This window comes from Pholis gunnellus (genome assembly GCF_910591455.1).
Source record: "Pholis gunnellus genome assembly, chromosome: 21".
Taxonomy (NCBI): Eukaryota; Metazoa; Chordata; class Actinopteri; order Perciformes; family Pholidae; genus Pholis; species Pholis gunnellus.
Window position 1 is genome coordinate 19,760,116 of NC_136548.1, and position 17,500 is coordinate 19,777,615.

General features: G+C 44.6%; 3 protein-coding genes across 5 annotated transcripts in view; 2 read left to right on the forward strand and 1 right to left on the reverse strand.

The window, feature by feature from the left end:
- The window catches only part of prkg1 (protein kinase cGMP-dependent 1), a gene marked incomplete at its 5' end in the record, with an annotated part of 87,175 nt that overhangs the window by 19,848 nt on the left and 49,827 nt on the right, over nt 1–17,500 (forward strand). The window lies entirely within an intron of this gene.
- On the forward strand, nt 129–4,771 carry LOC306713309 (phytanoyl-CoA hydroxylase-interacting protein-like; the record flags this gene model as incomplete). The annotated part of the gene is made up of 6 exons (XM_079182962.1): nt 129–156; nt 2,538–2,722; nt 3,383–3,557; nt 3,676–3,793; nt 3,878–4,058; nt 4,397–4,771. 6 exons carry the CDS (start codon nt 129–131, stop codon nt 4,769–4,771), a joined length of 1,062 nt encoding a protein of 353 aa, XP_079039088.1.
- The window catches only part of a1cf (apobec1 complementation factor), a 15,198-nt gene continuing 4,007 nt past the window's right edge, over nt 6,310–17,500 (reverse strand). For 2 of the 3 annotated variants that reach the window (XM_079182186.1, XM_079182187.1), the window contains exons 3-13: nt 17,269–17,403; nt 17,062–17,192; nt 16,425–16,663; nt 15,102–15,266; nt 13,478–13,575; nt 13,244–13,381; nt 11,900–12,044; nt 10,649–10,851; nt 10,242–10,378; nt 9,784–9,935; nt 6,310–7,990 (exon numbers count right to left, since the gene is read on the reverse strand). In XM_079182186.1, coding sequence (XP_079038312.1) covers nt 7,836–7,990; nt 9,784–9,935; nt 10,242–10,378; nt 10,649–10,851; nt 11,900–12,044; nt 13,244–13,381; nt 13,478–13,575; nt 15,102–15,266; nt 16,425–16,663; nt 17,062–17,192; nt 17,269–17,403 — 1,698 coding nt within the window. In that variant the 3' untranslated portion in view covers nt 6,310–7,835. Of the gene's footprint in view, nt 7,991–9,773; nt 9,936–10,241; nt 10,379–10,648; nt 10,852–11,899; nt 12,045–13,243; nt 13,382–13,477; nt 13,576–15,101; nt 15,267–16,424; nt 16,664–17,061; nt 17,193–17,268; nt 17,404–17,500 lie in introns of all 3 variants that reach the window. The other variant, XM_079182188.1, reaches the window with a different exon arrangement.

Consider the following 17,500-nt stretch of genomic DNA (forward strand, 5'->3'; position numbering starts at 1 on the left):
GGGGGGAGGAGGGGGAGGAGAGAGAGGAGGGGCTGGATAAAAACTAACTGGAGCTTCACAGAACGATGAACAATTGAACTGATTTCTTCTTCTTGTGTTTCTGAATCTCTTCCCCTCTGGACGTGAACATGATGGATCCTGAGAGCAGCCTGACCAGTGAGTGTGTGTGTGTGTGTGTGTGTGTGTGTGTGTGTGTGTGTGTGTTTAATCTGCTCAACGGTCCTCTGAAGTCTTCTGACTCTGATCCGCATGTTGAGAAATGTCTGTGAGGCTTTTAAAAGGTTCTTCTGCAGCACATTGATGATGACGAGCTAATATGTAGCAAGACTCTTTGTAGTTTTGTGCCTCTTTGTAGTTGTTTTATGACTCTTTGTAGTAGTTTTGTGACTCTTTGTAGTAGTTTTGTGACTCTTTGTAGTTGTTTTTTGTCTCTCTTGCTTTCTGAAACAGTTTTCCTGCAGTTCGACATCGTTATTCTTACTTTTAAGATTTGCTCTCCTTTTGTTTTCAGTAGTTTATGTTTATCCATAGTTCAGAACAACAGTGTGTCCATCATGTGTTCATCATGTGTTCATCATGTGTTCATGTGTTCATCATGTGTTCATCATGTGTTCATCATGTGTTCATCAGGTGTTCATCAGGTGTTCATCAGGTGTTCATCAGGTGTTCATCATGTGTTCATCATGTGTTCATCAGGTGTTCATCAGGTGTTCATCAGGTGTTCATCAGGTGTTCATCATGTGTTCATCAGGTGTTCATCAGGTGTTCATCATGTGTTCATCAGGTGTTCATCAGGTGTTCATCAGGTGTTCATCATGTGTTCATCAGGTGTTCATCAGGTGTTCATCATGTGTTCATCATGTGTTCATCAGGTGTTCATCAGGTGTTCATCAGGTGTTCATCATGTGTTCATCATGTGTTCATCATGTGTTCATCAGGTGTTCATCAGGTGTTCATCAGGTGTTCATCAGGTGTCCATCAGGTGTTCATCATGTGTTCATCAGGTGTTCATCAGGTGTTCATCATGTGTTCATCATGTTAGAGTAAATAATCATCTTTGTGAGACACTGAAAGGACTCGAGGTGATGAGGTTTCTCTAAAACTCTGGCAGCAGCTTCAGTCTGCTGAATCTCCTTCACTGTGGATAATTACCTTCTAATGAGAGCGAAGAGACGCTTCACCTCCTCCATTCACCGAGGAGGAGGAGGAGGAGGAGGAGGAGGGTCAGCTGGAACACTGCTGTGTTTGAAGAACAGAGTTTGAGGGAAAGTTTCAGGATGAGAAAAGTATTTTGAAGCACTTTAAAGTGTGGTATTAGTACTTTTACTCTAACAGAGTATTTTTTACACCGTGAGAGGAGAGGAGAGGAGAGGAGAGGAGAGGAGAGGAGAGGAGAGGAGGAGGCATTATTAGAGACAGTCCCTGACCCAGAATGCATTGGGTGAATATTTGATGAGCAGCTGTGCTCTCTGAGGTCAGAGTCAGTGAAGAGTTGATCCTCACTAATAACACACATCATCTGATTACATCATGGACTTTACTGCTCTGTCCAGATGTGTTGATGCTGTTTGTTCATAGAACAGAGAAACAAACACACGACAGCTGATAGAATATGAAGCATTAATGCAGAGTAAACATATGAACACATTAATGCTGCAGGAATATCTGAAACATTTTACGCATCATTCAATACTTTTACTACATTTATATACTTCTACCTCAGTCAGGTTCTGCATGGAGTATTATTAGATGGTGGAGTAACATCGTCATGAATGAATTATTATCAACACTTATTTAAATGTTCTCTGTTTGCAGCAATAACAACATGTATTTGTTATTTATTTGATTCCTGTTAAACTTTCATCATGAAAACACGTTGAAATGATCCTGAGACAAAATAAAAAGGAAACACGGTGACATCTTAGACGTCTTCTCTCATTGACTTCTATACAACCTGCATTCTCTCTAGTGTCCACCAGGGGGCGACTCCTCTGGTTGTATAGAAGTCTATGAGAAAATGACTCTACTTCTCTCTTGATTTATTACCTCAGTAAACATTGTAAACATGAGTTTATGGTCTCAATCTCTAGTTTCAAGTCTTCTTCAATACAGCATGATGTTCATTTAGTAAATGATGGTCCATTTAGAGTCACACAGACCATAAAGCAGGGGATGCTTTAGGGGCGGGGCTACACAGTGATTGACAGGTCTCTACGTCCCTCCTCCTCAGTCCACATGTGGTCACTTCCTGTTCACTGGTCAAAATGCCGAAGTCACTTCATAACATCAGTTATTGTCGTGTTTCATCTGGCTTGATGTGAAACGTTGATGTTTTTACTGCAGAATGTCTTCAACTAAAACAGTTTATTCTTTACAAGCAGATGAACCTGAGTTCATGTCAGCGTTTAAAGCATGTACTCTGCAGTACTTTGTTTATTTGATTGTTTCCATTTCCTGCATCTTAATCCACTAATACTTGATGTATTTTATCGGTTGTATAAAGTATAATGTAAAGATCTGCACTGACTCTCTTCCAGCCACAGAGTCTGCAGACGGCAGCACCGACCTGCCGGTTCCTCATCAGATCCTCATCAGCCACGTCACCTGTGACTCCTTCCAGATCAGCTGGGACATGGACCGCAGAGGCAGCGAGAGGATCACGCACTACTTCATCGACCTCAACAAGACGGAGAACAAGAGCTCCAACAAGTTCAAGCACAAGGTCGGTCCACACGTCCAGACCAGAAGAAACCCACCGAGGGGGGTTGGTGTTCACCCCAAAGAGGGGAGGGGGAGGGGGAGGGGAGGGGAGAGAGGAGGGGAGGGGGAGGGGGAGGGGGAGGGGGAGGGGGGACGTGAAATATTTGTGCTAGCGTTGGTGTGAGGACCCTCCCGTCCTCTAGGGGTGTGTGTGTCCTGGTTGCTTCTGTGTTTCAGGATGTTGATCAGCAGCTGATGAGCCCAGCTGGTGGATCTCTGGACCCACAGCGCTCCTCGGCCTCCTGTTTGGAGGACCTGGCTGTTGATTTGTTAGTTTAGTTCCAGGTTCCTTAAATAAATGTGTATTTGTTACTGTTAACTCGTCTTGCCTCCCTCATGTTACGGCCTTGAGACTGTTGAACTCTTGTGAATGTTGAATGGATAGATTCCATTGTTTCCCAATTTTTTGAAAATAAATGACTAAAAGAATTCAACTTGCGTTGAATGAAGAGAAAGTAAAGAGCAGAGGAGAAAATGTGACCGCAGCCAAAAACACCTTGAAGGTCTTTGGGGTTCAGAAGGTTAAACGAACCCGTCTCGTTCTCACTCTTCTTCTTCTGTGGTGGTTTAGTTGCACCGACTGAAACCTGGAAACTGTCCTCCTGCGTCTTTGTGTTTTCAGGATGTACCGACGAAGCTGGTGGCGAAGGCGGTTCCCCTGCCGATGACGGTGAGAGGTCATTGGTTCCTGAGTCCTCGCACAGAGTACACCGTGTCCGTCCAGACCGCCGCCAAGCGGCCGGACGGAGAATACGCCGTCTCTCAGTGGAGCCGGGTCACCGAGCTGTGCACCGCAGGTAGTCTCCCTTAAAAACAGTGATGCTGAGTTAATGTTTAATAAAGCAGCTCTAAATGTTACAGCAGTGATGCCTCTGGTGGACACCAGGAGAAGAACACGTGTGTGTGTGTCTGCAGATTACTCCTCCGTCCATCTGAACCAGCTGCTGCAGAAAGCCGAGGCGATCGCCGGCAGGATGCTGCCGTTCACCGTCTTCTACCGAAACCAGGAGAAGGACTACTTCCACCAGGCCAGGTGTGTGTGTGTGTGTGTGTGTGTGTGTGTGTGTGTCCTCCGCCTGTCCAGCTGTCTCTTAACCCCGCTGTGTTTTGTCCTCAGCCCGTCTTATCGCTCCAGAGACGCTCAGTGCCGCCGCATGCTGCCGGCGGTTAAAGACAACAGCGGCAGCCACGGCTCGCCCATCAGCGGCAAACTGGAGGGGCTGTTCTTCAGCTGCAACACGGAGTTCAACACGGGGAAACCCCCCCAGGACTCCCCGTATGGACGCTTCCGCTTCCAGGTACAACCACCGACCGGTTCACCAGACTCATGGTGGCGTCTCTTCAGGGACGTTTTAGAGGTCAGACATCGCTGTCAACGGCTAACATTGATGGAGATAAAGTTCCACCTGTTTGTGGTCGTACGGGTGATGTTGCTCCTCTTGTTTCTGGTTGTAGACTTGTCGTTGCTGTACTGGTTTCTGGTTGTACAGGTGATGTTGCTCCTCTAGTTGCTGGTTTGTGATGTGATGCTGTGACCCTCTGACCAGCACGCTGAATCTAACGCTGACCCTGAAATGCTTCCACATGAGGAGATTCAGAAGAAGTAACACGAACGCTGCATTTCTTTCTGCACTAGATCCGAGCAGACGTCCTCTTCAACCAGAACACCAACGTGTACTTTGGGGATTTCTACTGCATGTACACGTCCTACCACTACGTGGTCCTGGTCCTGGCTCCCGAGGGCTCCGACGGAGACGCCTTCTGTAAGGGACGGCTGCCGGCGCTGGACGGGTCCGACAACCGCTTCCTGAGCTGCAGCGAGGACGACGACGGCTCGCTGTCGTTCCGTCACGCCCAGGACGTCATCCTGGAGGTGGTCTACACGGAGCCGGTGGATCTGTCTTCAGGGACGGTGGCAGAGATCAGCGGGCAGCAGCTCATGAGTCAGTCCACCGTCAACGCCAAGAAGGACCCCAGCTGCAAGGTCTGCAACATCAGCGTGGGACGCTAGCCGACCACGCGTTAGCTCAGTGCTAACAATGCCTCTCTAGCTAGCTGGCAACACATTTACATTGAACTAAAATAACCTTTTCACGGATCGTCACATCATCAGATCTTTAATCGGTTCTGGCGATACAAACCATCAGAGTTCAGAGAACCATCGTCGCCTCCACCAGGTTTGGTTTTCAGTTTGGTTTGCAGAGAAGCTTCTGTGACACGCAGCGAGGAAGAACACATGAGCAGATCACAGAGTATCCCATGGAGGCGGAGTTACAGACGTAGCCGTCCAATGAGACTTCAGGACTTTGTTTTTGACTGAGATGGACGATCGGATGTGTAAATGTTGAGTTTCTAGCCGGCTGTCTCACTAATGTGAGGACGTTAATCGTCTTTGTTTTCTTATTGTCAACAAATCCCATAAAGAGACAACAACGTCTCTGACTTCACTGTGTTGCTGGTTTGGGCTTCTAACTTCAACGTTCAGAAGAAACAGGAAACTGAACACAGAAGACGAGTCCGACGGACGAGAAGACGACTTCTGAACCACTAACATGTAACAACGTTCCCGTTAAGTCATTCTGTAGAGCGAGCGGGATCAATGTGGAGCAATGAGCTTCATTTACTGGAGCGTTTGAGCGGAGAACAGCGTTATTGAGCTGAACTATTGAACTTCTCTTTTGTAGTTTGTTCTCTAGTTCGTGCATCAATAAACCTCCAGACTGTTTGAATCCAGAGTGAAGACATCACATCAGCTTTCTGCTCAGTTTCTCATTTATTGTCACCGTACAGCAGATAATGATTCACATCAGGGTTTCAAACCTCCACCAGACTACCAACTGTCCTGGACTGAAACACGGTTCTATACGTTCTGCTCCACGTGTTCCTCTTTTTAAATGGTTTCAGCAGTTACTGCTGTGATTTACACTTCATCAGATTCTATCAATGTGTTTCCATTTAAAGATTCAGAGCCAACAAACTTTAAAACCATCAGCTGGTTTTCTGCTGTTGATCAGTTTCAGGAACATGAGACCTGTGGTGGGTCTGGTGGGTCTGGTGGGTCTGGTGGTGTACACTCCACTGGGGCGGCTGTTGGGGGGGGGGATGGGGGGGATGGGGGGGGGACTGGAACCTGCTGGAACTTAACTTTCTGTTTTAACAGTTTGTCTTCTGACACGTTCTCCGACGCTTCACACTGGTGTGTGTGTGGACGAGTCAGGGAGACGTCTCATGATGTCTTTTCAGAATAAACGTTCGCTTTACTTCTTATGTTTACAGAACTATGTTTAGCTTCACGTCTGAAGCTAACTGTTAGCTTTCTGTTTGCTGCAGCTCGTCTTTGAGCCTCGTCTCCGCTCACGTCTGCTGTCGATGTTTCACCAGACTGAGAGATAAAGTTTAATCTGAGAGGTTCTCGGGTGGAGCAGCTCTCACCCAGCTGACCTTTCTGTGAAGCATCGCTGTCATCAGACCGGAGGATCAGTGGTCTGTGTGCTGCTGACCTGTGAGCAGATCTTTATATCAAAGGAAGAACCGAGACACCGTGCAGCCTCAGAGTTCTGTTCGTCTCTTTATTTCTGTCAGATTACGGATCATGAAACATCACATTCATCAAAGGAAGTTCCTTTTATATGAAACCCCTCCAGAATACCCACAATTCTCTCTGTTCATTACAGATTAGCGTTGATTCACGTTCACATTAGAGCACAATAACTCGATACAAAATAGCGTCTGGATATTTATTCCTGGTATAAAAATAAGTTCTAAGTGCTTCACACACTTTAATACTGTCTCTGCTCGGGCTGAAGGACGCGTTGGTGTCACCGCTGATTTAATCATCACGTAACTTCTGGAGTTCTTTCAGCCTGAACTCTGCAGAGGTTCCACAGACGCTCAGCGCTCGTGTTGCTGGACGTTTGTAGAACAACACAGAGAAGTGAACTCTTCCTAAGATGTCATGAGAGTCGTTAACTATGGAGATAATCTGGAGGTTCTAAAGATCCAGAGACGAGTTTTCTTTTGTTCACACGATGTGAAAATACTGAAACGAGTGAAACTCCCCGAAGAACGGAGGCGACCTGAAGCTGATGTTCCTGTTCTGAGTTTTACATTCAGGAGGTTCTTTAAACGCTGATTAGAATTCATTAGTTTCATTCAAAAGTGGTGAAGAAGTTTGTCTTTCAGTGAACGTTGAGCTCCTCACAGACCCGGAGACGTTTACTCGAATGTTAAAGATACACCACAACCTAAAAACTACACATTCACAGTCTGTAGAACTACAAAGACCAGAGTGTCTCAGTGACTAAATCAGTTTCAATTTTCAAATCCGACAAATTTCAGTTGTAATTTACAGACGCTGAAACGGTCAAAAGGTAGTTTCCAGTTGAAAGACGTTGAAAAGAACTACAAATCCCAGTTACCTAGCAGGAAATAACTAATAACAACAAAGCAGAGAAGAACTAAATCTATTTCGCTGATTGAGTTGATGAATACTCTAAACATACGACTAAAAACATGCAAACAAACTAAAAACTACTAAAAAAAAGAGAAAAACATTAACTGATCAAAAACAAGTCTTAACCGACAGCCAATCACGATCCAGCTACTTAATCAATCCCAGAATAATCCCAGATATGTAGTACGCATAATTCAGATATGATAGAGAATATGAAGAAAGAAATGAGATTTAACGGGAGAGGAATGAGATTCTCAGTCCAGCGGTAGAGCCGCAGCTTAAAAGAGCTTAAAGGAGCTTAAAAGAGTTTAAAGGAGCTTAAAAGAGTTTTTAAAGGAGCTTAAAGCAGCTTAAAAGAGCTTAAAGGAGCTTAAAAGAGTTTAAAGGAGCTTAAAAGAGTTTAAAGGAGCTTAAAGCAGCTTAAAAGAGCTTAAAGCAGCTTAAAGGAGCTTAAAGCAGCTTAAAAGAGCTCAAAGGAGCTTAAAGGAGCTTCATTCAGCTTCAGCTTCTGTGTCCGGGTGAAGCTGACGAACGCTCGGGTCTGTTTCTGAAACTTCTTCTGGAGAATGAAGCAGTTTGGTGTGAATGCTTCTCGAGCTGTGAGGGATCGTTTGTCTCCTTTTTAGAAAACGCCGTATCCGTCGGTGTGACGCGTGGCCACGGCGAAGGCCGGGTATCCCTCGTAGGTGGTGTAGGCCGTCAGGTCCTGACCCAGAGACACGGCCTGCTTCAGCTGGGACGCCACCGCCGACGCCGCCGGGCTCGCCAGAGCGTAACCTGGAGAGAGAGACCAGAATCAATACGAGTCACGTCGTCAGAGCTCCGAGTCTCTTTACTAACACATGTTCTGTAGTTCAGCTTCCTGTTTCACAATAAATCCTAAAACAAGCTGTAGTTCACTGTATCAGAGCTCTTCTTCAGTGTAGAGTTACTGTTGGAACATCAGCTGATTGAATCACAGTTTAAACCTTTTCAATCAATATTTACTGATCAATAATCAAACTCATTCTACAGGATTCTGTCATGTGACTCAAACTATTTCACAAGTAAATAAAACATCTGGAGTCTGAGATGTGAGAAGATATTTATTAAGTTGACATCAGGATAACAGCCGTAGTGTAAATGTTCACAGGTCATTATGAAGTAAGTGTGTGTTTCATTGTTCAGTGTGATGCTGCAGTAAAGACTTCTCTTATTGGCCACTAGAGGGCAGTATAACTCCACGAAAACTTTTATACCACGAAAAACACTCGATCATGATGAAAGAAGAAAAAACTAAGAATTAGAATTTAGTCAGCAGAAGTAGTAGTAGTAGTAGTAATAGTAGTAGTAGTAGTAGTAGTAGTTGTAGTAGTAGTAGTAGTAGTAGTAGTAGTAGTAGTAGTAGTAGTACTTTTAGAAGCCGTAGATGCTGCTGCAGTAGTTAATTAAAGGAGAAGCCACAGAATTAACTGTAGTAGTAACAGTACAAGGAGTAGTAGTGGACAAGTGGGCAGTAGGAGTACTGTGTACTGTAGTAGTGGTACTAGTAATAGTAATGTAATATAATAGTATTAGTAGCATACTCAGAGGACAACGTAGGGTTATTAGTAGCAGTAGTAGTAGTAGTAGTAGTAGTAGTAGTAGTAGTAGTAGTAGTAGTAGTAGTAGGACCTAAAGTAGCGTATTAATAGTCTTGGTTCATAGTTAGGACTGGTTCAGGTTTATAGTTAGGGCTGGTTCAGGTTTATAGTTAGGACTGGTTCAGGTTTATAGTTAGGGCTGGCTCAGGTTTATAGTTAGGGCTGGTTCAGGTTTATAGTTAGGACTGGTTCAGGTTTATAGTTAGGGCTGGTTCAGGTTTATAGTTAGGACTGGTTCAGGTTTATAGTTAGGGCTGGTTCAGGTTTATAGTTAGGACTGGTTCAGGTTTATAGTTAGGACTGGTTCAGGTTTATAGTTAGGGCTGGTTCAGGTTCATAGTTAGGACTGGTTCAGGTTTATAGTTAGGGCTGGTTCAGGTTTATAGTTAGGACTGGTTCAGGTTTATAGTTAGGACTGGTTCAGGTTTATAGTTAGGGCTGGTTCAGGTTTATAGTTAGGACTGGTTCAGGTTTATAGTTAGGACTGGTTCAGGTTCATAGTTAGGACTGGTTCAGGTTCATAGTTAGGGCTCCTCTCTCCTCTTCTCTCTCTCCTTCTGTATGAATTCATGTCTCATTAATGATGATTAAGATTATGATTAATGGTGATTTTGGGCTTTACAAAATAAATTCAATTGAAAATGAATTGTTTTAATAATTTATGATCAACAATGTAAACTAGTTGGTTATTGTTCGAGCAGCATGACGTTTGATGTCACTGATCATCTAAAACCTGACTGATGACCTGGAAGCTGCAGAGCAAGAGCTCGCTGTGCTGTTAGAACCACCAGCATGTAAACCAGTTAGAAGTGTGAGCTTCAAGTTGTCTTTGGTCCTGGTCCTGGTCCTGGTCCTGGTCCTGGTCCTGGTCCTGCATGGTGTCTGTTAGTCTGTTTGTGGTTTGGTTAGGGGAGAGTTAGTTGGCTTTGGGTACGGACCTTCACATACCTGGGAAGGCTACCGAGGCCACGGCGGCAGCAGCACAGCCGACGTCGGCGCCGCCCTCCGTCTGCAGGCCGAGCGTCTGCAGAGTGTGCTCGGCCGCATGCACTTTAGCTTCTTCTACGGCTGCACACAGCTTAGCGGGCGTGAAGGGATGTCTGCAGAGAGACACAATCAATGAAGCTGGATGATCCTTCTGTGTTTATTTATATCCCTGTATGATGGAAATCACTGTGAACCGAAGCTTGTTCTACTGAGAAAAACACCTCATATGTGCAAAACAATAGTTCAACACTCTTAAAGGAACAGTGTGTCACATCTGGTGCCATCTAGTGGTTTAGCCACAGACTACAACTAAATATCTCTCTGATGACAAGAGGTAGCAGCAGTAGTAGTAGTAGTAGCAGTAGTAGTAGTAGTAGTAGTAGTAGTAGTAGTAGTAGTAGTAGTAGTAGTATTCTTACACGTTGGGGTACTGGGTAGCCAGAGCTGGTATGGTGATCTTGTAGAGGAAGAGTTGTCTCTGGTCCGGACCGATGGCAGAGTGGAGCTGATAGACGGGCTGACCCCAGTTATTCTTCTGACACAGCTCCTCCAAAACCTGGAGACAGACAGACAGACAGGTAGAGAGACAGACAGACAGGTAGAGAGAGAGAGAGAGAGAGACAGAGTTCAGACTGGAGTAAATAATCATGGTGGTACAACACATTCAGTGGTGTTTCAGGTTCATCCTTTAAGAACATAAAGTTCTACAAACACGGACTGAAGGTCACTGAACCCTTCCAGAGTCTGGCTTCACTTCATCACAGCTGGTCCACATCATTGTGAGCGCTGCAGCAGAGCAGGTGTGTCCTCAGGTGTGTTCTGTTACCTGAGTTGCAGGTTTGATGGCGGCGGCCTTCAGGCTCATGGCGGCAGGGTTCATGGGGGTGAGCTCCATGCCCGGCAGCAGGTCGTACAGCTTCTCCTCCGCCTGCTTGTCCGCCTTCAGGCCGTAGGAGGCGCCGCCTACGCCGACCCCGGCGGCGTAGGCCAGGTATCCCCGCCCGCCCAGCCCCCGCACCCCCGCAGCCCCTACAGGTACAGTCATGTAAATTTCTACAGGAGATCGAAAAGGCAGTGAAATCAATCAAATCACCGGAAATCAACCGGGAAGAAGAATCAGACAATTATCAGTCATGACAACAGTACATGTGTCCTGCTTCCTCACTGAGGAAGACTCTGATGATTCACCGTCCAACGCTCACTTTACATGAGCTGCATTCTGATTCATGGTGATCAACACGAGCTTCTCTTGATTCAGTGCAGCGTGTTTGAGACAACATTCAGGCAAACAAACAGACTCTTTGTGTTTGATTCTTGATTCGATAGTTAAGATCCTGAGTCAGGTTCTGAGGAATTGACTGGAAAACGTTTCAGTTCTCACATTTAACCGAGTCTCCTGAAGACGACCTTCACATTGACCTTCACATTCAACTCAACTGCATCCTAACGAGCTTTGAGGGAAATGAACTTTCTCCTGGATTATGGCTGCAGTTTGAAACAGTTTTGAAAAAGTTGAAAGAAGTTTTAAACCTGCAAACCTGCTCTTTCATTTTCAGTAAAGCATCAGTTTGGCTCAAAAACAGTTAGTTTGTCACGTTATTGAAGTTCTGAACGTAATTGAAGTCACACGGGACACAAACAGCGGTCTGCTGGGTGAAGGTCCTGTTTGTTTGACTCATCCGTCAGCTGGACCCCGTCCCTTCAGGGACCCCGTCCCTTCAGGGACCCCGTCCCTTCCTGGACTATCTTTAGAAGCTTATTTGTGACGCATCAAAAACAAAAGTAATCCGGTAGAACTACGTTTCCCTCTGAATGTAATGGATCATTTTTAGGAGACCAGGCTGTTAAAATACGTTTAATATTTGTGTTTTGGAGTTTTCTTCTCTCTCCTGACTTTGAGTTGTTTTTTCAGAATGAAGTTGTGAAACAGTAAATTATAAAGTTTATAAAGTCAAACCTCAGAGCAGCAGAGAGGACTCATGGTGCTTTAATAATGTAGGACTAAAGAGGTCCTTTAACCCTTTCACTGACGCTGTGACGTCATGTATTTCAACAGAAAGCTCTCGTTCGTCCTCACCTCTGACGGACGGCGTCCTGATCAGACCTCGACCTCCGACGTGAGCTTTGGCCGCCGGGAAGCGGAACTGACCTGGTATGGCGGCGTAGGCCTGGGGGGCGTAGAACACGGGCGGACCGAGGTACGCCGCTGAGGGGTCGTACACCTGGAGGAAGAGGAGGAAGAGGAGGAGGAAACATCTCAACACTCATGTTCCCCAGAGGATGAACCGCATTATTATAATTCATTTAATTTATAACCAACTATAATTGTATTAATGACTTATTAATGATAATACTTATATTATTAATTATAATTATATTAATAAATTAATAAATTATAATAAATGTATAATTAATTATTATAATACGATTATATAACACTATTATTGTTATTATTATTATTAGTATTAACGCCAACGCGTTAATACTTTGGCAGAACTAAAGACTTTAAATATCTCAACAGATCATGAATAACAACAGAAGTTCATGTTAGAGCAGCGTTCATGTTAGCGCAGCGCTCATGTTAGCGCAGCGTTCATGTTAGCGTAGCGCTCATGTTAGCGTAGCGTTCATGTTAGCGTAGCGCTCATGTTAGCGTAGCGTTGGACCGAAATACAGACGCAGCAGCTCGTCGGTCGCTGGTTGCAGTGAAGTTACATTCTACATGTTGAGGGATTCTCCTGGATTATGGTCGCAGTTTAAAACAGCAATTAACTGTTTTAAACAAGTTTTAAACAGTTTTAAACTGTTAAAAACATCACGGGACACAGACTGCTGTCTGCTGAATGAAAGTCCTGTGTTTGTTTGTTTGTTTGTTTGTTTGTTTGTTTGTTTGTGTGTGTGTTAGTTTCACTGAAGCGCTCCGCTGTGAACGTCCCTCGTCATAATGAAAGTACAGCTGAAGTCTTCCTCTTCCTCATCTCTTAGATCAGAGGTCTTCATCAGGGGTTGATTAGACAATTATTATTATTATTATTATTTTTTAACATGAATGTGTCCATTATTGTAATAGTTGAGTATTGTTTGCAGGATAACAGGTAGGTGTGTGTGTGTGTGTGTGTGTGTGTGTGTGTGTGTGTGTGTGTGTGTGTGTGTGTGTGTGTGTGTGTGTGTGTGTGTGTGTGTGTGTGTGTGTGTGTGTGTGTGTGTGTGGCACATGATGTGAACAGCTGGTGTGATTATCATCATTAACAGACGATGTTGATGATGTCATCAGCATCAGTTATGAGGTGTGTGTGTAGATGACACGCCCCCCCGCTCACTGCACCGTCACATGTTTAAGATAAAAACATGAATGAACCGTCTCAGACTCGTCCTGCAGGACTCACGTGGACCTGGTGTCGTGGTGCGTTCAGGGTCCTACCTGTCCCAGAGTGTAGGCGGCGTAGTCGGTCTGCAGCAGAGGCGTCCCGCGTCCTCCCGTCCCTCTGGTGTAGCGGACGTAGCTGTCCTTGTCCACCGGCTTGGCCAACGTCACCTCGATAGGAGAGCCGTCCACCAACTGGAGGGAGGAGGACGGAGGACTGTCTTCAGACCCGGTACAGTTCAGGTACCGGTACCACACTGAAATACTCCACTACTACGCATGAACTCTGACCTTCCCGTTGAGGGCGTTCATGGCGGTGACGGCGTCCTCTCTCTGAGTGAAGTGGACGAAGGCGTAGTCTCTGATCTTCTTCACTCGCTCCACAGAGCCTGAAACACAACAGAGTCCTTCAAGATCCGCTTCAGAACCTTCATTCTGACTTCATTCTGACTTTATTCTGACTTCATTCTGACTTCATTCTGACTTCATTCAGACTTTATTCTGACTTTATTCTGACTTTATTCTGACTTTATTCTGACTTTATTCTGACTTCATTCTGACTTCATTCTGACTTCATTCTGACTTCATTCTGACTTTATTCTGACTTTATTCTGACTTTATTCTGACTTTATTCTGACTTTATTCTGACTTTATTCTGACTTTATTCTGACTTTATTCTGACTTTATTCTGACTTCATTCTGACTTTATTCTGACTTTATTCTGACTTCATTCTGACTTTATTCTGACTTTATTCTGACTTTATTCTGACTTTATTCTGACTTCATTCTGACTTCATTCTGACTTCATTCTGACTTCATTCTGACTTTATTCTGACTTTATTCTGACTTTATTCTGACTTTATTCAGACTTTATTCAGACTTTATTCAGACTTTATTCTGACTTCATTCTGACTTTATTCTGACTTTATTCTGACTTTATTCTGACTTTATTCTGACTTTATTCTGACTTTATTCTGACTTTATTCTGACTTTATTCTGACTTTATTCAGACTTTATTCAGACTTTATTCTGACTTCATTCTGACTTTATTCTGACTTTATTCTGACTTTATTCTGACTTTATTCTGACTTTATTCTGACTTTATTCTGACTTTATTCTGACTTTATTCTGACTTTATTCAGCCTTCTGGAGCTGCAGCGTTCAGCCTGGAGGAGTTTAAATACGTCAACTTTCTGTTCATATTCACATTTACACAGTTTCACACCGTTTAGTTTCTTATTTGCACATAAAACAGCAGAACACTGTAAACTAATGAATGCAGCATCATTTAGTAAATTAAAGAAATAAATGACAATAAGAAATAAAGGAGTTCATCAGATCAGCTGATTCATTCATGTAAAGATGTTTTAACTGTTCTCTCTACTCAAGTCTATGAAAAGGTGGTGAGAATATATATTTAATACAAACACATACCTGAACAAAGATTATTAATTATTAATGATTATATATCACCTCAAACAATATAAAGATCTTTAAGTATTGATTTATATATTCATGTGATGAAGATGAAACCAGCTGCACCATAAACGGTGTCAACAATAAGAGGAAATGTGTGATGAACTCATGTTGATGGAATCAGCAAACACAAAGAACAGAAGGAAGAGAAGACGTCCTGAGATGGAGCCTTGTGGGACGCCGCTCTGCCTTGTTATTGTTTCCTGTTTTATTTTGAAATCCTCACCTTGACTGTGGTTTCAGGTAACTTCCTGTCCTCCTGTGTTTCCTGCCCCCCCACCCGTGGACCTGCTGCTCTATTTAGACTGTAAGTTAAGAACTGGTCACCGTTCATGTGTTTGTGTCCTCACAGTAACGATCACACATCGTCCTCTGAGACGCTGCTGTGAATAAACCCAAACGAGTCCTAAAGTAGGTCTGAGTCTGTGTTCTGCAGGACCTGGTCTGAGGCTGCTGAACTCCTTCTCGATGGTCTCCTCGGTGGTCTGCAGCATCAGGTTCCGGACGTACAGGATCTTGACGGTCGCCATGGTATCCTCGTCCACTTCCACCTCAGGCTCCGCCCAGTCCACGGCGATGGCGTGACCCCACAGCTGGATACGACCTGCGAGACGAGACGCTGGGTTTACTTTCACCCTCTATGGATGAGACAGACCGGCTCAGACTCACTTCTTCAGAAGTTAAACTTTATTCCTGCGTCGCCGTTTCATCAAAACATTTGTTTTTTATGTCGGTGATTCGACTCAAACTCTCATTTTCTCTCATGAAATAGATTCTGAGCTCAGTAACACTCAATAAACAAACTATTCTGGATTAAAATGATCACAAAGCACCGTTAACGTGTTGATCTTCAGCTTTTATCTTTATCTTGTTTTGATGCATTTTATTGAACTGAACTTAGAAAGTAATCTGAAATACTTCAACTATGTGTATTACTCTGAAGACACAGATACACAGAGTAACTTAAAGAAGCGTGTACTCCGCAGTATTCATTATACTTATTAGTAGTTCTTGAACTGAACCAAACCGACGTGTACTATTACACACGTCGTAGTATTCTCCACCTGAAAACACGACTCAGCGATCTGCAGTTCGTTCTGTTGCACTGAGTGGAACTAATAAAACGATTTCTTTATCTTCATCGTTCCTCTTCGTCAGCGTTTAACACACTGAACCATGACGGGACGTCCCGTCACCGCAGGAAGCGATTCATGAGTCGTGAGTCACGTTTTAAAAACTCTTCCTGTTGTTTGAGATTAGTTTGAAACCTGTTTAGTCACATGGGATGAATCGTACCTTTAAAACAGGATAATAATAATAATAACTAAACCCAAATAAAACAGACACACTAAGGAATGAAGTCAAATGTATAAATAAAAGTATAAAATGAACAATAATACAATAAAGCAGTAAGAAGTGTTTTAAAGCCTTTAGTCCTCTTTGAATGGATCAAACGCTGGACGGTGTTTGATGTGTTCATCAGGAGGAACTGTACGAACTTTATTGATACTTTTCATCATCGGGTCAACATGTTGATGTGTCCGATACTTTATTACCAAAAACATGCAGAAAGACTTTCAGTCAGTGTTCTGATTAGCAGACGTTAGCATGCTTTGCTAGCATGGGGACCATTAGCCGCTAATGAGCAGAATGTTGATGTTAGCATTCAGCTGCGTCCGGTTCTCAGAGGATCCCGGACTCAGCTTCAGTCGCTGCTCTAAACCGGATTCATTCGTGACTTAATGTGGTGTTTGGTTTCTACCTGGCAGCAGCTTCCGGCGGGCCATGGCGGCCGCTCGGTGGCTCTCGTACTCCACGAAGGCGAAGCCTCGGTTCTTAGTTTTGTCTGCGGCGCTCGGGTACACGATGACGTCCACCACCCCGTCGGTGACCTTCCTCATCTCGGACAGGATCTCCTCGCGCTTCTTGGTTTTGGGAATCCCGCCGACAAACAGGCGGCAGTTGTCGACGCTGGCACAGACTCCCAGGAGGCGTCCGTTCCTGTAGGAGAGGAAGACGAGCACAAGAGTCGGACAACAAGTCGCACCAACGAGTTCTTAAGAAGCATCGGTCAGCCGAGGTCCAGGGTCTGCAGACCGGAGGGTGTCTGTTAGAGGATGTTGTCAGGTAGAAGCTTGACGATGACTAAAGTGTTGAGGTGCTGAGGTGTCTGTGACCTGGTGACCATCAGGTGGTTGTGGGCCTGATGTTTACTTGGTGCTCAGTGTTCGGGTCGGTTACTGGGCTGCTGGAGGACCTGTGTGGTGGCTCTGGTGGTGCTGATCTACGTTACTGCAGCGATACTACTCGCTAGTATTTCTTTAAGAAGGATCACCGGCCTGTAATCAGTCTACAACGCATGAAGGTCTCCAGAGTGGTGGAGGTGTTAGAGAACGGACCTGATCTCGTAGTTGTTGAGCTGCTTCATGGCTGCTTTGGCCTCCTGTTTAGTGCCGAAGGTGACGAAGGCGTAACCTCTGTTGTTCCCGCTGAAGTCCATCATCATCCTCACCTCGTAGATCGTACCGTACTGGAGACGGGAAGAGAGCCGTGAGAACCTGCACGCTGTTCAAACAACGTGTCTGTAATGTAGAAACACTCGTCACCTTCTCACACAGAGGAACCAGCTCGTCTTCAAACAGATCTCTCGGTAGTTTCCCCACAAAGATCTCGCTGCCTCTCTCTGGCGGCGGGCCGTCCCAGCCGGGCGGCGGGCCGCCGTACCGCCGCTGACCGTTCTCCTGAAACAAGCATCAACATAAAAACAGTCAAAAACACAGAGATCATCATAGAAACGTAAAGCATGTTGTTTAGTTAACTAAACCAGCATCTGCACTT